Source organism: Balaenoptera physalus, assembly GCF_965194825.1.
Source record: "Balaenoptera physalus genome assembly, chromosome: 2".
Classification (NCBI taxonomy): domain Eukaryota; kingdom Metazoa; phylum Chordata; class Mammalia; order Artiodactyla; family Balaenopteridae; genus Balaenoptera; species Balaenoptera physalus.
This window is the reverse complement of record NC_138883.1, coordinates 9,797,281-9,819,386: the sequence shown is the minus strand read 5'-3', so window position 1 is coordinate 9,819,386 and position 22,106 is coordinate 9,797,281. Positions and strand designations below refer to the sequence as shown.

Here is a 22,106-nt window from a genome sequence, read left to right as displayed (position 1 = left end):
GTAAAGCAAGAACCTTGACACTAAAGTGAATGAAACAAAGAACGTCTCTTTAAATGAAATTAACGCACTCTGGATAGAATCTGATAGATGAGTCCAGGAGGAATCCTTTTGAGAAGAAAAACAAAAGCAATGTCTGAAATGAGAAAGAGTACACAGTGTACACATCACAGCGAAGGGGCTGATCTGAGAGAAGCTGTGAACGAGGGAGGGAAACAAGCTGAGATCCACAGAGTGGGCTAAATTACAAGGGTTTTGGGAAGCCAAGCAAAGGAATGTGGACTTGATATAGCAAGAAATAAAGTCAGAAAGGCTAGATTTTTACTCGGTTCTAACCAATACTAACTGCTTTTGGGTAGCACTGTCTTCGTTTTGTGGAGCCTGGTCTCCCTGGAACACTTGTCTCTTCTTCATCATGTAAATCAAGCTCTTCTTCGTATTTAACAGTCTCTTTCCCAACTGGCATCAAATGGTCATCCAGTTCGCCTAAGAAATTTAAAGAGAATTAACAAACAATCCTGATTTTGCCTCTCTAACTCATCAGTGAATAATCCAGAACAGCACTATGTTAGGAAGCAACCGGAAAAGTCATGAAAACTAAAGCATCTGTGCTTTTAAAAATACAAGGGCTTCCCTGGTGGCGCAGTGGTTGAGAGTCTGCCTGCCAATGCAGGGGACACGGGTTCGAGCCCTGGTCCGGGAAGATCCCACATGCCGCGGAGCAACTAGGCCCGTGAGCCACAATTACTGAGCCTGCGCGTCTGGAGCCTGTCCTCCGCAACAAGAGAGGCCGCAATAATGAGAGGTCCGCGCACCGCGATGAAGAGTGGCCCCCACTTGCCGCAACTAGAGAAAGCCCTCGCACAGAAACGAAGACCCAACACAGCCAGAAATAAATAAATACATAAATAAATAAATAAATAAATAAAATTTTAAAATGTTCAAAAAAAAATACAGAAGTAATCAGATGTGATACTTAAAGCCAAGTCTATTTTGACATTTGTATATTCAATATGATCAGGATTATAAATTCTGTTCTAAGATTAAAAAATAAAAACATGAACAGGAAAATAGCACATGTCATCCCTTTACAAATGCCACTGGAAAACGAGTCTTCCCATTAAAAAAAAAGTTTTAATTTGTACACTAACATAGACTAATTTGAGAGACCAATACATTAAAACACAAAACACAAATGTTCATGATTCAACAGTTACTAGAAGACCTTTATGTATTTATATATTTAAAAGAGGTCAGGAAATGGGAGCAAATAAATTGTAGCTGTTAAGCTGTGGGAAACAGAGCTCCTCCATCTTACACAAGATCTTCAGTTACATCATACTTACATCTATCTTCACCAAAGCACACCAAGAGCAACAAGTTCACAGCCCGCAATATCCTTAGGCACCTATAAAGCCCTTGATGTGCTTTTGTTTTACAGCGTTTTTAACTTTATTTTTATTTACTTGTGCCTTTCAAACACTCTTACCAATTTTGTGCAGTTTTTCACAGCAAATGAGAGCTACGACTCTTTCAGCCAATCGTATACAGCTCATTGGGGGACCCTGAAAGTAACAAAAAATGTGCCCATTATATATGCATGAAGCTGTATTATCATTAGTGCGTAAAACATATATGAAACCTTCAATCTTTAAAGTTGAAATTTACCAGAACAAAGTTTCATTTTGAAAAACGTCAGCAAGTTTTAAAAAATCCTAATCTCCATATTTGAAGAGCCATCTTTAAAAATCCAGCCCAGGGCTTCCCAGTGGCGCAGTGGTTAAGAATCCGCCTGCCAATGCAGGGGCCAAGGGTTCGAGCCCTGGGCCAGGAAGATCCCACATGCCACGGAGCAACTAAGCCCATGCGCCACAACTATTGAGCCTGTGCTCTACAGCCTGCGAGCCACAACTTCTGAGCCTGCGTGCCACAACTACTGAAGCCCATGCGCCTAGAGCCCGTGCTCCGCAACAAGAGAAGCCCCCGCTTGCCACAACTAGAGAAAGCCCGTGCGCAGCAACGAAGACCCAACGCAGACAAAAATAAATAATTAAAAGAAAAAAAAAGCCTGCCCAGTAAAACCTACATAGTTATAACTAAGATTTTACAATTTTGATGAATTTAAATTTTAGTAAGAATTTCATATATCCGTATTGAGACTAAGGATAGCAGTTACACAAAGGCTGATTTTCAAGTCAACAACGAAATAACTAGAGCAACCCAACTGCATTTAATGAATTCTGTGTCACTGTAAGTATCTAAGCCACAGCTGAATGATTCTGCCAGAAATGTTTACAGTAGTAAGATCTTACAGGAAATTTCAGAGGTCATCTAATCTAATCCTGGGAGTCTACGACTTATACAGTCTATTGAAGATTTGAACATATAGTTGACTACAAAAGAGATTTACAAATTTACTTTTTAAAGTAGATTTAAAGCCAAATTTACCTGTAACTTGCATAGCCTTAGAGAAGCTGAAAACAAATCCATTAATGACATATTTTAAGGCACAATCATTTCTTTGTCTAAACTTACAACAATGGAGGCTCGAAGAGGTGAGTTAATTGGCAGATAAAGAGTTGAATAAAATGTACCATCAGGCAACTCTCGGGTTCTACATTTAGGAGCCAGGTGAGTAAACGGATCACTTGGTAATCTAGCACAGTATCTGTGAAGAAAAAGAAATTCTGATGCTGAGTCTACAACTGAGAAACAGAGGAAAGAATTTCTACTGATATTCACATTCTAAAGTTTGATTTTTTTTATGCCCCTCTTCCCCTCTACTGGATTGGTAGTTATATGTGGAGTCTGAGCTTCACTGCTTCAAACTTTCAATAAGATGGAACAGTACGTTTACATACATAATGGAACGTTCTGCAATGATGTTCTTTCTGTATCTGTGCTGTCTGACAGGGAGGCCACTGAGCACGTGCAATGCGGCAAGGGCAGCTAAGGAACTAAATCTCTCACTTTACGTACTTTTCACTAAAATTGAAATTTGACTGTAAATAGCCATATGCGTCTAGTGCTGTGACTGGACTGTGCAGAGGGTGTTGTTCAGGATCCGTTAAGGGAATAAATTGCCAGTGTTTGTTCCTTAAGGATCTTACATTTGCCGACAACTACTGGGGTCTATGCAAGGAAGGCATCAGAAGCGGGCCCAGTGTTCACACAAAGGAGGGCAGCAGAACAAGACGACCACCCAGCAGCAGCACAAGGAGAGCAGTGCAAGCAGGGCAAGAAGCCAGCCTCGAGGGAGCCGGGGCCCAAGTCAGGAGGGCGCTGGGACAGGAAGCCAAGCCAGCGGGGGCCAGGACGCATGCAAGGAGGGCACTGGAATGGGCAGCAACCCTGCAAGGTCAGGACCTGTGCAATGAGGGCACCTAAACATGGTGGCAGCCCTGCAGACTGCCACATACAGGGAGACTGAACAGCCAAGTAATTATTCTGAGGACAACGGGAATTAGATTCCTCACTATTAAAAAAGCCAGGAAAAAAGATGGAAAAAAGGGAAGCTGGAATAAACCCTCTGGTGTCCTACTAAAAAATGGAGTTAACAACAGACACGTAGTCAGATACAGAAATAACTACAAACGTGTATTTATATAAATGTTTATATAAATATAAACGTGTATGTGAATAGGTATAAACATTTTCTAGCTCCATCTACTAAACAGCCTGGTAGCAGTAATACTCCAGAGGCAATGAACTCACCTAGCGTGCAGATCTTGGTTTCTAAACACAACTCATTCTCCACTAAAAGGAACCAGGACCTTTTGGAGAAATAGCCAATATCTAGGCTGGGGCAGGGAAATTATGAGTCTAGAACATCTTAGTTGCCATAAAATACAGAAATGGTCAAAGAATAATGGTGACATGTTAAAAAGACATAGAAGCTAGAATGAAGGGGCCCCCACCAGCCAAATTTTACACAATTTTAACAACAAAATAAATGATAGTAAAAGACTATAAATGACTGAATAAAACAGGAGCCCATTAGTTCACATTGGATAAAAAAAAATAAAAGGAACAAATAAACGGAGAGAAGAGAAAGCTCTTCCTCACAGTAAAATGACAACTAATAAATACAGAAAGAATAATGCAATCGGAAAATCACCAATTTGCAGACATCACAGAAATAATCAATTCAGGCAAGAAATATCAATTGAGTACTTACACTGATGGGTGAAACTGGGAAGAGGGATAAATTTCATATAACCTCAAAATATCTCCCCATGAAATAGTCACTAATTATAAAGGGGAAAAAGGCAACTTTACAGTAGAGAAAGCTGGCAGACCTTACGTAAGTGATCAAACTCACCACCATAATAAGAGGACAAATAAACACCGAGTGACCCCATTAGAGAGAATGAAAGGAACGCAGCATCACTTCCATGATATGCTGGCCAAAAACACATAACCTGGGTCTAATCATGAGAAAATATCAAATAAATCCAAATTGAGAAATGACTGGCCTGTCATCTTCCAAAGTTGCAAGGTCATTAAAGTCAAGGAAAGACTGCAGAATGGTTCCAGGTTGAAGGAGACCAGAGAGATGAGGAAAATGGGTACAACCCACGATCCTGGACTGGACCCTTTCACTCCAAGAACATTCTGGTGAAACTTGAATGGGTCTCTCTGGGTGAAGGGTATATGTGAGTTCTTTGTAGTACTCTTGCAATATTTTAAAGTCTAAAATTGTTTCAAAATAAAAAGTTAAAAAGAAAATCTTATGTTTTCTGCTCCTTTATTTTGCCTCTGCACAAAATTTATCCTGATACATAATCTAGCTATGTATCTGCTTTTCTTAGTTCTTAGAAATGTTACCACCGACTCAGGACAAAGTAAAACAGAACATACTCCAAAAAAAAAAAAAAAGTTAATTTATCATAATCTTCCATTACTGCTAATGGAAAATTCAACATCCACCAACATTCATGACACAAAACAAGTTTCAAGATTTATAAAAGAGTGAGTGTTGCAAAATTAATTTCAATCTAATTAAAATATGCATGCCTTCATTATGTCAGCCTTGCCAATGAGAACTAAACATTTATTACTACGCAACACTGGTTTTGCCTTCTGACAAAAAAGAACAATGAACAAAAAAAAGCAACTTCTTTTCCTTCTCTCATCAAAGTATCACAAGCCATAAGTAGAAAGACTGGTGATTGTTTGCAAAAGGTAAACAACACAATACTCATAGGTTTAGACTTTAATCTCGCAATTCTCACAGGCTTTCCATGCAAATGATTTGATGCCATACCTATTGATGTGTCCAATGGCCGTGTTGATTGTGACTCGTGGACCACCATCATCGGGCCTCAACACGTATGGTGGGAAAACATCATCATCATCCACAACAGGCTCAATGTCAGTCTCACCGCTATCAACTGACTTGGAACATTTGTTTCTCAAGATCTGAACATTTTAAAAACAGAATTTATGAGAACAAATGCTTTTTCTGCCATTAGTTGTCTGCCTCTGTACCTACAGAAAAAGCTCTCTTGACATGAAACATCTCTCCTAAATACACTTCAATACTCCATAGTTGCCTGCTGCTGAAAATTTCTCCTAATTAGTCCTTTCCAGCTCCAGTCATGTGGAGAAGTTCCCCATACAGGTAACAAGGCTTAAAAGGCACTGTACCTACCTACCTACCTACCTACACACACACACACACACACACACACACACACACACACACACGTGATCCCCAGCCTTTCATGAGTATAGGGGCTATGTCATCACTCTCAAATCACTCTGCATCTCAAACAATCAACTGTGACTACACTGTCCACACAAACAGGACACTTTCCAGGTCTTCTTCCCCAATAATCCATATGACCATTTTCACTGCTATTTTATTGTAAAATACTGCTGGCTCTGTGTAATTACTCTCAACTTTCTAATAGTGTACACACTGCACACCTCTGTTGAGACTATTCTCTGAAGATAAAACTATTTCTATACACATAAACACAACTTAAAGATAACACATGAATCTTACCTTTTCAATAGCTTTGTATGTTTTAAGGTCTTCTTCAAAACTTTTTATTTTGTCTGTATCTGCTAACATTACATAATTAGAGATCGGTGCCCTGGCTCTTCCCTTAGATTGAACATAGGATCGATACTCTGTGGGCAGATCAAAACGAACCACCAAGTTGCATTTCGGTATGTCAACACCCTCCTCCACGATACTTGTTGCAATAAGCAGGTTGGTTTCATGTGCTCGAAATTTCCTAAGTACCTGAAAAAAATCCACCAAGGATAGCAATTCTAAGAAATTTTCCAAAGAAAACAATGTAGTAAAATTAAGGGACAACTGTCATTTCTGACAATACTCTGAGCACGCTTAAACCAGGCCAGGCTAAAGATGATGACAACATCACACAAAACTCGAGACGTATGAACACGTGACATTTTCAACTGAATATGACTTGAAAAATCAAAGTGCCTTTCTATTTTACAGAAGCATCCACGTACAAATCACAGCCTTCAAGATGAAGGCGCTGGCTTCTTTAATAACCAAAGTGACCAAACGAATCCACTTCTGGAGTCCCGTTGCTATTCTGAGCCTCTGTAATGGGATATTATGGCTGTGAGTTTGTGCCAACATCCCTCCAAAGATGTCAAAACTCTTTCACTAAAATCCCTAAATCACTTGGAATTAAAAATTACAAGCAAAGCATTACTTATTTTCTGGCATCCTGGGACACATTTAAGGGATCAGAAATGATTTTTTCTTAAAGTGAAAAATTTTTTCATACTAGATTTAAGGTAACATCATTTCCCAATCCAGAATAAGTTAAATACGAAAGTAAGTTGGGTTTTAGACTGATCTGTCAGACTCTGGCTATTAGACTCCCCAAACTTGGAATATTATCAAAGAGCTATCACATAGAAATGACTTCAACGTGAATTATTCTGCTACTTTTAAGTTAAATAACAAATTTTAAATAAAAAGTTTTTATTTGCAAGCTGGAACACTATATTAAGTTTTAGCATCTTTACAATGCTATTTCCTATATCAAAATCTTAAAAAGCATGAAAAAAATTAGGCCAAAATCTTTAAAATATATTGTTATTTTTAAAGGACTCAACCAAGGCAGGACTTTAAGTAGAAAACAAAACACTCTCTAGGAAAAAATTTCAGTTTGTTGCTTCAGAGTCATTTGGAGTCAAAAGGAGTTAAGTTTACGCAAGCTTTCTTTTTCTATAAAATGTAGTTGTGTGCCATCAGCCCAATAAAGGAAAACAAAATGGGTGATGGCAATTAAGACACAGAACTGATTTTCCAGATAGATTCTCAACGTATGAATCACTATACAGCTACCTCAAAGGAGACGGCTAGTTTCTAGATGAACAAGTACTCTACATTACCAAAAAAATGCAGAGGAACTACAAAGAAAGGAAGTTCCTATGGGCAGAGTTTGTATATGTTCTGAAAATTGTTATTGTACAATTATTTGAACTTAGGTTACCTCTTCCTGTTTTCGGAATTCTGCTTCCATCTGTTTGTTACGAGGCTGATTCTTTCCAATGCCATGTCCAGTTATAAAATTGCTGCTGATGTAAGCCAGCTCTGGATCTTGTTTGCCAGCTTCCTTTATCAATCTAAGAAAATTATATACATTTGGAAGTTAAGCACTGCTGAGGGAAAAAAATTTAAACTTTTGTTTGTAAGGTCTCCCTTAAAATGGAAATACATATCCTTTTGCCAACATACCTAACAAAATAGTCTTGGTATTTTTTTTTTCAACTAGCTTAAAAAGAAATCACTGTCGCTCTTCTCTGCGTCGATCTGTGGACCAAATACTTATAACACCAAGTACAAGGCTGATTTACACTGATGAATGAAATGGTCACAGTACCTCAAACTTTCTAATTTGGCAGTGACGACCTTCACAGAAATGTGGCCCAGCAGGGGACAGCGCTGGGCAAAGAGAAACATGGATTCCTCATGTATTTTGGCTTTAGTCCAAGTCTTATAATGAAAAAACCACACACACTCTTTCTCAACGCACTTCCCTAAGCACACACAGAACTTGCAGCAGTGGTCATGCCCTCGTCTCCACGGCCAAACTTAGGCAAAGTACCAAATACCCCAAAGGAATACTTCATTCTCCTCTGCATGTAGTAAGAGGGTTCCAGCTGTGCATGAAGAGAAGTGCGTTATTTCTTGTAGTTTTACCCCAGCACCCGGTACCACTGGAAGCACGGCTCTCGGGAAAGGGATCCCTCCATCCGCTGCTAAGCACCTCCATTCCCAACACTCACGTCCCTGGGCAGGCCGCTGACCACAGTTCTGCACAAAAGGCCACTGAGCTTCGGCGCTGCAAGGCCAAGAGAGCTCCCACCCCAGCCTGTCAGGAAAGAGGACATACTCCCGAGCTCATCCCCCTTTCTGCCTGCACCTCTGTTATTAGCCCAGAAAGCCTGTCCCCTCCGACGGGCCCTCCACTAAGAAACGGAAAAGAGCTACGGGACGGGCTCACGTTACATGGGTGCAGAAGGTTAACAGTTAGTGTTGCCATTACAGCTATTTTGGAAATACCCACATTCAAAAACTCAGCACACAGGATAAATGGTTCCACACCTGACCTAAGCGATTCCATATGGTTCTTCTGAAGTCATACAACATAGTATAAATTCCTAATAGAAAATTGCATTTTTAAGTCAAACCATTCTTTTTTTTTTTCCCCAATAAGTACATGAAACAGGCTAATATCAAAGCCCTGGAAGAAACCTTGAAGGGCCATCTAGAATATCTTCCTGCCTCCAAATCAGTAAAACACTTGTGTGTCTAGGTTAGTTTGAGAGTCTGCTCTATAGTTTAAGTACTTAAAAAGTTCAAAATCAGAAACTTCTTTAATATGTTCCAAGATTCGTTTAGTTATTATAAACTTATGATGTCAGTAACAGAAAACAGTGCTACATGCCAACAGCATGCCCCAAAATCTAAAATATGAAATTAATTATCTTAGAAATAATATGTACTTCCAAATTTTAGTTTATGTAAATTAGCATCAATTTGAACATAACAGAGGTTTAAAAAAATGCATTTCAAGTTACTCCTAATTAGGTAAAGAGTGTATTTTAATTTGCCTAAAAAAATAAATCTGGTAGACTTCAACTGGCTGAGAAGCAGAAGCACTACAAGTGCATTTACTTCTCCTTAACGAGACTCTCATCAGTGCTGCCGGGAAGAGCAGAAACAATGTGCACATTAATAAAAAAAAAAAAATCTCTTGTAAGCAATAATTGAATTCTATATACCTATGCTGATAACGTTTAAAGAGAAAAATTTCTCTATCAGATAAATTTAAGGAATCCCTGCAAAGTTATGGGCTTCCAGAGAAACAAAACAAGGTCTACTGTTGTCAGGGAGCTTGTTACTGAGTAACACACACTGCCTAGAGATTTCACAGTACCACAGAATTGCTGGGACAGAGTCTTATTTGTTTCTTCTAATTTTATACTGAGTTTATGTGAGTTGTTCCGCAAGCAAGCTGTTTGATAAAGAATGCTGTTCTCTAGTGCACAGAGCTTCTCAAACAATGTATAGCAAAGAACTGGTTATTTTTTTCCTAATTTCAAACTCACCTGAAACCAAAATTTTTGTAAAATTCCACGAAAATTAACTACTAAGAAAATGTAACTTTAAAAGCATTAAAATTCAACGGCCAATTGTATAACATTCAGCAGACATAAAAAACTAAGAGTTTATGAATATAACTGTATTACATTCAGCAGACATAACTTACTCTTAAAACTAAGAGTTTATGCTTACCCTCAATCTCTGTATCTTACTCAACGCCGCTGGAACAGACCCAAAGGTCACAGTGCATGTGTGTGCATACAGCCTCCCCAAGTACAATGTCAGGTGGTAAGGCTGTCATTTTTATATACAGTGTCTCTTATTAACAACCCAGTAAGAGAGGGAGGTATTATTACTCTTTTACAGATGAAGATGCTGAGGCTTTAAAAAGTTAAATAACTTGCACAAAACATACACCTAAAAAGTGAGTAGAAATAAAAGGAACCAGGGCTCCTTGGAGAAATGGCTGATCCTATGCAAGAAAAATCCAAGATGAGCCTGGAACATCTTGTAGTGCCAGAAAGTAAGGAAGTGTTCAAAAAACAAAAGGATGAGGGCATGTCAAAGGGACCCAGGAGCTAACCTCAAACAGCCCCCAATGGCCCAGGGTGGAACAACTTGTACAAAAAACAAAAAACAAAAAACTAGTATCAGATTATAACTGAAGTATAAAATAAACAAACACGAGTTCATAATGATAAAAGAACATGATTCAACAAATATAAACAGATAAATCAGATAAAAGAGACACACTTTCCTTACAGAAGAATTTCTGTAACATACATATATATATGCCCCTCTCCAGGAATGAAGTTGAATCCCTCCTTCCCCAGGATAAACTAGATTTGGTGACTTGCTTCCAAAGAATTAAGTAAGAAAAGAGAAAAACAATAACTTTACAGTGGAGAAAACTGGCAAACGCAATCATAATCACATGATGAAGTTTAACATCACCAGTGATGTTCCGTGTTAATACCATGAGTCCCTCTGAGACGAAGTGACCAGAAGGGCACTTCACATCTGCAGTTTCTTCCAAATCCTAAAACTCAGTCTAATCCTGAGAAAAACATCAGACAAATTCAAACTGAGAGGCATGCTACAAAATATCTGACCAGTACTCCTCAAGAGTGTCAAAGTCATCAAAAACAAGGAAAGAAGAAGCTGTAACAGACCAAAGGAAATTAGGGAAATATAACAACTAAATGAACTCTGGTACACCTTGAATTAAAAAGAGGACATTAATAGGGATTTCCCTGGTGGTCCAGTGGGTAAGACTCTGCGCTCCCAATGCAGGGGCCTGGGTTCAATCCCTGGTCAGGGAACTAGATCCCACACGCATGCCGCAACTAAAGATCCTGCATGCCGCAACAAAGATCCCGTGTGCCGCAGCTAAGACCCAGTGCAGCCAAAATAAGTAAATAAATAAATACATAATTTTTTTTTTTTTAAAAGAGGACATTAATGGAAAAACTGGTGAAAGTCACACAATACTAGTAAATTACACAGTGAAAAGAGCTCTAGACTTGGAGAGTGGAAACCACTTTCTGCCACTTGATACTTGCATTATTTTAGGAGGTCACAAACTGAGTGTTATTTTCCTCATCTATGATATAGTAAAAACATCTACCTTCTTCCCTCATGGAGTGTTCTGAAATTTTAAAAAATATATAAAGGTAAATTATAAATGATAAAGCCCTAAACACAAAAGGCAAAAGAAAAACTATAAACAGAGACTGTACACATACTACATTATATATAGAAGTAGCTGTGATTTATTTTTTTAATTAGGAGAGTAGAAAACTGCCTGTGTATTACAATAGCTTGTACTCCCATGAAACTGTTCACTGAAGAAGGGTTTTTCCTCCCATTAAACTGATGGAAGGAAAGAATCTGGATTTCAGGAAGTTTTTCAAAGCTTATTAAAAAGCTTACTGGAACAAGACCTCTATTGTATATTTAATTAGCTGTCCATAAAGCCAACCCTCAAACCGCTCCTGATTCATCGTCCAACACTAAATTCCAGCCACACTTTATGAAAGTTGATCACAACTAATCTGATCCTCAAAGTCAATAGGAAGTAACATTGACTTCTGATAAACCTTTTCAGGCTAATATTCCTGCAGTGAAAGCGGATACATCTCTACACTTAAAAACGCATGCAGAAAAGAGAGGAAAGGAAGAAAATGAACCCCGACTTCTCTCCAAGCCCCAGAAAATTTATTTAATTCTTAAACCATCCTGTATGGGGGCAGGGAGTACGTCTATTACTCGGCTTACAACTGTGCCAACACTAAACTTTTCTGACCCCCAAAATGCCTTTCCCCCATTCTAAGAAATAACCCGAACAGATATGCACTCCCTGGACTGCCTCCTGGCAGTCTTCCCACTGGAAAGCACTGGTTTTTAGTGTTCTGCCATACCCAAGGGCATTATGATTATACAAAAAACTGGAAACTAGGAGGTAGAATATCAGGATTCTAGAGTTGTCTCTGCCACTGACTGGCAATTTAACTCAGAGCAAATCACTTTTCCTCCTGAGGCCTTTCTCTTTTTTATAAAAGTGGGTTGGATTAGATAGTCAGTGAAGTCCCTTTCCAACCTTAAACTTCTGATTCCAATGTAATTCACTACCTAAAGTTATTTTACTTCATATTCATCATAAGGATCAGGCCCAATGACTATGAAAATTACCAGACTGAAAACCGCCAGATGACTACCCCAGAGTCCAATTTCTCGTTACTCAAGTAAGTTCTCAAGGCCCCCAAACAGTCAGAAGCAGTTTGAAAAAAAAAATCCCAAATTACCTCAGGAAACAAAGCTTAATTTCTCCTCAGAGATCAATACTTGCAGAAAAGGCTCTTAGGGATCAACTTTGACCAATTAATGGATCTTGTAGAAAAGTAGATTGAAGTGCAAAATAAGGACCCTTTTTGGCCCTTATAAATAGTAGAGCATCCATCCACAAGTCAAAAGAACCATACATTAAGTGACCATTTGACACAAATCTGAAGTGTAGCTCCTTGGCTGGCTGGGTCTATATTCAGGAAAAATACACTTCTATTGAAGAAGGGAGTAGGGTGGGAATTCACAACCTAACTGGCATTCGCTGTCACCTTTGCCAATATCCTCTGAATTCCTCCCTAACATTTTTATTTTCTTCTGATTCAGAAAATTTTAATATGTAGTCTATGAACCAATCCAAATTTCAAATCCAGTTGTTAAAAACTTTTCACTGCAAACGTGCCAACCTGAATCGACATCTGGTAAGGAAAAAAGCTAACACAGAAAAATTAGCCACAGTAATACCCTGATAAAATTTATCTTTAAGATTACCTGAAGGAGAAAGCTTGGTGTGAAAAGCTCAACACAATGCCTAACACATCACAGTCACAGGTTAATAAATATCTAACTGAATCTAACAATTAATGTAAAACAAGGAATGCTTTACTTTAATGTAACAATTTTCCTACACTTGCACTCTATTTTAATGGATTAGAAAAGATTAGCATCCTTTAGGGGAAAAGACCTCAGTCATGTCAAATCTAGCCTTTGGGGAAAGCTATTGTATATATAAACATCCTGTCAATCCCAGTGTAGCATAACACATGAGTTATGATGATGGTGCCAAGTACAGGACACTTACATAAGCCTTCTGGTAGCTCTTAAAGCTATTACAACATATCACTTCACAAAACAAAAAGCTGCCTGTTCTACTATGGAAAAAATGTTAATCTTAGAGATTTACCTGTTTAAGACAACTGCTGTATATCTTCTTTCCACAAAAATAATTCCACACAAAATATTGGTAAATGGAGAAGGAAAATTTGTCTCTGGCTTTTCTTTTTCTTCAATTTCTTCGTCCTCCTCATCATCCTCAGAATCACTCCAAGACACGTAATTATCCTGATTCCTATTATTATACCACTCAACGCTTTCAAACTGCTGTCGCTCATACGGTTTATATTTGCGTAAGATTTCAAGCAGTTTTATTACTTTAGGAGTTACAAATTTCAGGTCAAGTGAGGCAGGTGAGAAGTGCTCTTCACATAGTGCATGGATTTTCCTTAGGAAAGTGTCTGTAAACAATAGAAATTTCCTGTGCAGCTCCTCTTGCTCGTGTTTGATGTATTTCTGTAGTTCTCTTACCATCATTCCAGCGACTTTATCCGCACACCAGGGTCCCAGAACTACCAGTACCGCACGACAGTCTGAGAGTATCTACAAAACAATGTAAAGGCCCAAATGCTAAACAATAATCATGTAGTTATTTTCATATGTAGTTTAACTGGGATTTAAGTTGTCTTTAGTCTGCCCCTTCAAAATAAATTTACCCCTCTAATATAAACACTGAGGTTAATTCCCCAAGGTTAGGGGGAAGGGCCAATGGTCTCTTCAAGCTCTACTTTTTCATATATATGCCCAGAACCATCCTTTTGTTTTCCCCAGTGAAAATAATCAAATAAGAGAAATTAAAAGATGCAATTGTATACAATTAATAAAGCAATTTTAGAACTGTGATTAGTTAGAAGTACAACTGAGTCATTTACTTCTAGGTAAATATGCAAAGAACTATGTAGCAGAATATACATATAAATGTATATGCAACAGAGTATGTAATTTTATTTTAGGTATCAAAGAAAAGCAAAACAATTTTCCTTGAACTTTATCTATGCCCAGAGTGCCACATCTTACAACCCTAGCTCAGAGCAGAATATAAATCCATAGTAAGGCTATAAACTAAGGAACTGCCAGTTCTGCAGGCAAATAAAAGACACACTGGGTTGAACATGGACTTAATGAGAAGACAAGTGCTGAGCAGAGCCTGGGCACTGCTGCTCCAGAAAAAAATCAGCAGGAGAGAATTAAGACTTAGATTCAATACAGTGTCAACATTCACAACTGGCTGCAAAGTCCTGGGACAATGGTTCTCAAGTTTTAATGGCATCGGGATAACTGAAGGGCTTGTCAAATCTCAGACAGCTGGACCCCACCCACAGAGCTTCAGATTCAGCAGGTCAAGGGTGGGGCCTGTCATCTGCATGTCTAAAAAGTTCCAGAGGGAAGCTGCTCATCTAGGGCCCACACTTTGAAGACCACTGTCCTGAGGAATTGCTTCTCAAAGCTGCACTATTCAGGGATGACGAGCTCATATCCAGTTACATACAAAGAAAGAGCAGAAGAATTCATTCAGCCCAGGGGTTTGATCAGGAACTAATTCATCTGACCAAGAAAAAAAAAAAAAAAAAACTGGACTCACTTCTTATACTTAAATAATCATGACATCTCCTTAAACCAGGGAGGTCTATATTTAATAATATAAATGTCTGTCAGGTAATAGTAAACTCAACCCAATGCGATACATTCAATGAAAAATGTCCAGAGATAAGAAGGTAAGGCCTTAAACTAAAATGTATATAAAACAGCCTCATTAGAAGAATATTCATTTCAACATTAAAAATAAATAGAAGCCTTTTATTATACTCCCCATACTTACTTTGTATATGCTTACCTGTTTAGAAATTAAAGTAGAATCTCTTTCTTTTGAATGTACAGATATGTTACAGTCATTGATAAAATTAAGTGCTTCTTCTAATTCCATCAGCAGTCTTTCATAAAGCCCACTTCTGTCAGTAAATGGTCCACAGTCTACCACAATCTCACATGGCTGAGAAGTATATCTTTAATATCCGAAACAAAAGTTGTCAATACACAATACACAATAAATTCACTACAGCATTACGATCCATTATATATTTAAACCAAAAAAGAAACTTCCTATTTCCATCTGGAATAACAAAACAAGCAGGCTCACAACAAGCATTCCTAAAGTGGTACTCCTTCTATCCGCACTATGTTTGCCTGTTAGGTCTCAATATGAATTTTGTTACTGCATTATTATCCCAGGTTTTTCATTTTGTTTTTTAGGTTTAGCCTTTCATCTTTTGCCCCCTTAGGCATCATCCAGAATGAGAAACAATGTTAGTCAAAATACTCAAGAAACTCAATAATGATTATTTCTCAGAAGCAGAAATAGGGAAGGGGGAGGGGAGAAGATCATAGGGAGGAAGTGTTATCATTAAATTTATCCATTTCCATACTATTTGAAAACTTTTAGCATTCGCAAGCGTCAATTTTATATTTAAGGTGTTTTTAACATATCTTCATGAGGAAAGCTCCCCCAAATTTCCGTCAATTACAGTATCATTCCTTGGATCTTCCATGACTTTCATAATACGACAACCAGAACAACACATAAAATCCTAAAAGCATATAATAATTCATTAAGGAAAAGAAATACAATAAAGATATTTACATACTACAGTTTTCATTATTCCCAAAGAGAATTTTTAAGAGTCACATTTTGAGAATTAGGGAATGCCAGACTCAATAGATTACTTACCAGTTTTACCCAAACACTCTAATACCACTGCTTCTCCTAAAGACTTCATGTAGTACAGGCCTACCAATCTAATTCAGGTCAGGTAAAAGCAAAAGTACAGCCTTTCACTTCTACATCACAGACTGTCTTAGCTCAGGAAAATCAGAAACAGCATGTCCTTAAGGCCGTGAGATTTGTATTTCACCTTACATTTGGATTCGTAAGTTTCATGAATCTACAAGTTACCTTTTCACCTCACTCCACAGAGAACTCTTTCCAAAATCCTACTAAATGACAGGTATACCGCAAGGTGTTTTCCTTCCATGTCAATGTAACTGACCATCAAAGAATCCCTTGAAACCACTAATGCCATTTTACAGGCTCAGGAACAATAAATGACTCACTTGAAGTCACATGGCTTACAATTAGTGGAGCCAGTACTCAAAACCCACGTGTGACTTAATTTCATAACCTGAGAAATAAGCCATCTCTACTATAACTGTTCTAAGAACCACCGCTTGGTAATCTTTAACCTTGTTAAAGGCTATATCTAATAAGGGTATTTTAATATGAACTGAATTAGTTATACTTATTTAAAAACCTCATGTATATAGGCTCACTTCCACCAACTTAGATCAAAAAGGCTGTTTGTGTCTGCACGTTTTAATGAAACTCGAAATAGCAACCCCTTCGAAAAGAGACAAACCTCAAAGTCATAAACATCTTCTTAGAAATTCACACCCACTTTCAAAACTAGAGGGTGTTTCCTATTATTTTAAAGCAGGTTGTAAAATATTGAATCCTGTAAATAAATAATGCCCTTTCAAGCATCATGTGGGACACGTGGGTGAGAACAACGAAGTGTACACACTGACAGAAAAAGACACCGATTTCCTGAGTTCCCAGTCCTCGTCAACATCAGCAAATAGGATGGGCCCATGCTTATGCAACATTTCCTCTTAAGGCAGAAACACCTCCGTTACTCTCTGTGGAAATAACGTTCGATTCTTGCATTCGAAGATGACTGTCCTGATAAGGAATTCTTAGTCTTGCTCTTTCCTTTTAACAGCCATTTGTTCTCTTAGAGACTATCTGCAAGGCACTGAGACTGAAGGCCTAAAACTGTCATAGCAGGTCTCATTAAAGCCAAGTCAATACTAAGTGCATACCTGTCTAAGACCACCAAGTCAGTTGCAGTTTCAGCATTACTCTTAAGAATTTTCTCCAGTTTCTGAATCTTTTCTTCCAATTCCTCTGGATCACATTTCCCATTTAAAATGGAAGCAGTTAGTCCCAAAATACGAGGACATGATGGACAATTTTCACAGAGCTAACATAACAAAAGATACTGACAGTAAGGAATTCATTTTGCAAGGCCCTAACCAAAGAGACAGCATCCTAATAAAACATGTCAAGAAGACCTAACAAATACTAAAATTATCACTTATAGAATTACTGTAGCTTGTTTAAAAGCTCAGTTTATCAAAAAGGAACATTTAAATATGCTATGATGGATTATGTAATTCACTTATGATAGATCATATAATTTATTGATTTATATTATGTTTAAATTTTTATTATAGATTTAGAACTTGTTATAAATTTATTACAGTTTAATGTTATAGGTTATAGATTTAAATGAACATTAATTTAATATTCATTCATTCATTTCTACACTGGAACCAAGTTCCCAAAACTGGTAACTAACACTGCTTTTGATCTATAAAAACATTGCTTATACTCAGTAATTTGACCTGCATTATTAAGACTGATAAAATCTAAAAACTTACCTTCATAATTTCTCGGTAGGGGTGGTCTAGGATTGCAAGATGACACTCATCAAACACCAAAAGGTTAATGTCTGATAGTGATAAGTAACCATTTTTCAAAACATTCAAGGCGACATAGCAAGTCATAACGAGAACCTAAAATAAAACTGCTATCAGTATACAACACATGCCATTCACCTGCCTGGACACACTTCTATGAAATCAGATTATGGAACCACTGTATTTTAGGTGAAGATTAAGAAACTCATCAGTAAAAATTAAAACCCAAATCCTCAATGTATGGAAGCTGGTACTTGAGAACCAAGATGTAAAATTAGGAAAACATGGAAAGAGACAAGAAAAAAATTTTTGATAATGGAGACCATGTTTTTATGATAAATCTACTAAATCTACTTCAGGTTTTTAGGTTCCTACAGCCATAATTTTGAATGATAAGACCTATCAGTTTTATCAGGTCACAAAACAATTCGCACAGTTTTTCCCCATCAAACTGACAAGGTTTTCTGGAAGAAGATAGGGACTTATCATTCTGTGGATTTTACATGCTTTATTAATGAGGGCTTAACCCAATATGTAAGACATTCTAGCAAACTGGGGACTGCTTGAGGTTAGTTAGGAAGCATCTCTTAACCACTTCAGATCCAACACACGAAAGGCCCTCAACACAAGCTGGCTACATGGAAACGTCTATGAGGAAGTCTTCCATCAAAGACGCTAAGATCTCAACCAAGAAATGTCTTCAGTTTCAAGACATTTAACTCAAGAGTAAACTTTCTGAAAGCAAGTTATCTGCAAGATGGAAACAGGTCATAGGAATTTGTGTTTTTCAAGCAAGTAAATCATACTGTAAAAGCTGTTTCTTTTCTATCGAATAAGAGCAATACATGTTAGCAATTTATTTGGCTTTAGGATGAGATTATAGTAAGAAAATGCATGAGGGCTAGCTTCTAGGCTGACAAAGTACAGAAAAGTAGAGTTTTCAAACCTAATTCAGACAACCAAGGCTACAGATCATCTTACAAACCAAGGACTTGTACAGATTTATTAAGTGAAAATTCTCTACAAGTCTTACCTGGTGCTTAGTAAACTCTTGGTTCCATTTCTCTTTTGTCCAAGATGCACTTACTTCCAGGTTTGAGTATTCCCCAACCTTGAGATCTGAGTGAGTTCTGACAGCTGACACTTGTTGAGCAACCTGGTTGGCTAATTACAAATATAATATGCCATGTAAATATGAGAACTCTTCCCTAAATGGCTCTCTGGACTACTAACAATTAAACAGTTAAGGAAATCCTTATTATTATATATTACACCTAACCACCAATTTTTTAGATAGCCAATTTAAAATCATATTTTCACAGTTATCTCCAAAACACACTTATTAGACTCACCACCCCACCCTCTGTCATTCACTTCAGAGAGCCTTATACCACCTTTCTTCTTTAAAGGTGATTTTCCCCAATCTAAGAATATAATTTCTAGGTTGGAATGGCAACTACTCCACATCCACCCTTCCTGTTTTCTTCAATAAAATCAGATTGTATCACCAAGAAATAAGACAGACTAATATGTATTTAAAGCACATGAGAACATCACATGCTGAGACAATCTAAAAAAAAAAAAAAAGAAGAGGAGTGACATGGTTATATTAGTACCTGAGCAGTTTATGTTCACATTTTATACTTTTTATTTTAATACCTAATCCCAAACACATAAAAACCAGTACTTTAAACTCTTACTGAATATCTAACTTTTAAGTTAAGCATCTAACTTTCTTTCTACAACTGGTATAGCAAGACCATAAATCAAAGTTACCTATTTCATAATCAAGCACCTTTTGATACACTTTGTGAAGCTAAAACATCAAAAACAAAAATAACCACTTAGATCAGATTATATTCCGAAAGTAATCCTTCAAAAGAAATGCAGAATGAGAATTAAACGCAATTACGTTTTAGAAAAAAGCTGAAGTTTAACACCTATGAAGTAAGATGACTAACATTTAAGAGAAATACTATAAAGTTAAGAAATAAGACAGAATGATATTTCTGCTTCAACAAACACATTATTCATCAACCTCTCTATACTTTCAAGAGTTTAACTTAATACCCACAGAAAAAATCTGCTTAACCATAAAATCTCATCCAATTTTCCTCCACACAATTTGATAAAATAATTTTTTATTACCAGAGTTGACCAAGAACACCGTCCTTTTGCCATTTCTGTTGAAGTCTCCCCTGATCTGATAGGACAGCTCTTTAGTGAGTAGTACTGCAATAAACGTCTTCCCTGAGCCAGTGTTTAAACAGACTATGGTATTATGATCCAGAGCTGCTTCAAGCAGTTCAACCTAGAAATACAGTGGGGAAAAAAAGATTATATACACTTCTTACCTAAGTATAGAATTTAGAAAATTGGATTTGTTTTAATTCAGAAAATTTCAGTTTTCTAAAATCTTCCTCCAACAAATCTGTCCCTTCAAAAAGCATACGTTCTACATCTTTATATAAGAATAATAATCAGAGGCATTAAAATACCGGTTACACATAGCTGTGCTGCGTAAATGTGCCTAAATGGCATTTACAATTTCTTTCAGAATTATTTTCACAGGGACAGAAAACTTCTCTAGAACAATATGAACTGAAATGACTATAACCATGGTTCTTCTGCCAGTCCAAGGTTGTTCAAACCAATCTCAATTCCTACCCAGATCATGAGGACAGACACACCCAAATAGATACTAAGGAACAGTGAGGTTTTCACAGGGAAAAAAAAAAAAGAAAAAGAAATTTCACCAATGAAACTATCAAATAAATCAATTACCCAGCAGATGTTAGAAAAGAAAAGGACTATTAAGAAAAAAAGTATCTGGAATGAGAAAATTAATCAGAAGAGGAAAGCTTGAAAAGGTAAAGGAGTTTTATATAAGTTGTGTCAACTATATGCTAATTTATTCCATTTTAGTGAAAATGCTCCAGTATTAGTGTTCTCATTAGTACCTGATATTTTCTTGGCGTATAAATGTTATCATGAATTGCTTCTTGTTGCCATGGCAGTCCAAAGAAAGGACCCATTGGTGAGGAAGCAGGGGTCATGAGCTGCAGGCCTGCCATGCTGAGGGGTTGCAAAGCAGGGCTTTTCATTCATCCAGTGTTTCTTTCATTGCATTTTTGTTCTAGCACAGCTTACTACAAAAGGGAAAAAGAATACCATTACACAACCATGCAGGGTTAAAAACAAAAGAAAGCACGGAAACAAGAGAAACATCAGAATATCATTCCTATGGGCCTTTTCAAACTCTTCATAATTGTTTTAGCTTTTTCGTGATCTAAGAGGATCGTTTTAAAAGTCAAGCATTCTGTACTCGCCAACCCAGCAATTCTACACCTAGAAACCTGTCTAAAAGAATTAGGCAGCTGCACAAAGAGGTAAACACATGAATATTTACTGCTGCAATATTACTTAAGAACAAGAAATAACCTTAAAATGAATTAATCAAAAATTAGCTAAGTAAATTATGGTCTAGTCTTAAAATAGAATACTATGAATCCATAAGATAATACAGATCTGTATTTACTGACATAGAACTGTGTCCATAATATATCTTTAAGAGAAAATATGTACAGTATTGATGTCCTTTAAAATACATGTGTATATATACAAAACATGTAAATACATACGTAAACATATTTCAAACATTCTTTGTAAATTCTAAGATGCTACTATTGATAAAATAATGAGAAAACTGTATGGAAGGCACTTCGCACTGTGCCTGCACACAGGAAGGATTCAAACGCCTGCCAACATCTGGTCATTTTATCAAAGGACCATAAACACAGAAGGTCATTCTTCTCAATTGACAACCTATCACAACTGCACAGCTGATCAACTATTTACATATGTATCTTTAAAATTATTCATATCCTAGATAAATTAAAACAAGGCAACACCATTCTGTGAAATAAAAGTTATTTCATGGTATCTAAGCACCCTTCTATATTGCATATATTCTTCCCCAAAGATAAAAATGATTATGTAAAATGAGAAAATAATAATTCAGTCTTTTTAAAATTCCTAACCTGCAGATAGAGGGTTAGGGTTTCAAATCTCTACGTGAAAGTCCATCACCAGCAGAATTTACTTGCCTTGTAGAAGGGAATTTTCTCCCTTGTACTGCTTTGCAGTGTTCATTGTTATTACTCTATGACACTGGAAAGAAAGAATCCCCACTCTTTGTTCCTTGACAACAAAAACTCTGAATCTCTTGACATGTTAAATTTATAACCATTGTACAACACAGTGACTTAAATTGTTGCAGCTAATCCAACAAGAAGTC

The 22,106-nt window shown here is 37.1% G+C and overlaps 1 protein-coding gene across 11 annotated transcripts in view; it reads right to left on the bottom strand.

The window, feature by feature from the left end:
* DICER1 (dicer 1, ribonuclease III) overlaps positions 1-22,106 on the bottom strand; it is a 73,928-nt gene that overhangs the window by 23,049 nt on the left and 28,773 nt on the right. For 8 of the 11 annotated variants that reach the window (XM_082448297.1, XM_082448295.1, XM_082448299.1 and 5 more), the window contains 13 exons: positions 20,770-20,958; positions 19,958-20,120; positions 18,843-18,973; positions 17,771-17,905; positions 17,150-17,310; positions 15,111-15,279; positions 13,347-13,819; positions 7,485-7,617; positions 6,008-6,250; positions 5,264-5,418; positions 2,533-2,665; positions 1,487-1,562; positions 344-483 (listed from right to left, as the gene is read on the bottom strand). In XM_082448297.1, coding sequence (XP_082304423.1) covers positions 344-483; positions 1,487-1,562; positions 2,533-2,665; positions 5,264-5,418; positions 6,008-6,250; positions 7,485-7,617; positions 13,347-13,819; positions 15,111-15,279; positions 17,150-17,310; positions 17,771-17,905; positions 18,843-18,973; positions 19,958-20,120; positions 20,770-20,913 — 2,256 coding nt within the window. In that variant the 5' untranslated portion in view covers positions 20,914-20,958. The remainder of the gene's footprint in view (positions 1-343; positions 484-1,486; positions 1,563-2,532; positions 2,666-5,263; positions 5,419-6,007; positions 6,251-7,484; positions 7,618-13,346; positions 13,820-15,110; positions 15,280-17,149; positions 17,311-17,770; positions 17,906-18,842; positions 18,974-19,957; positions 20,121-20,769; positions 20,959-22,106) is intronic. The other 3 variants (XM_082448289.1, XM_082448290.1, XM_082448291.1) reach the window with 1 other exon arrangement.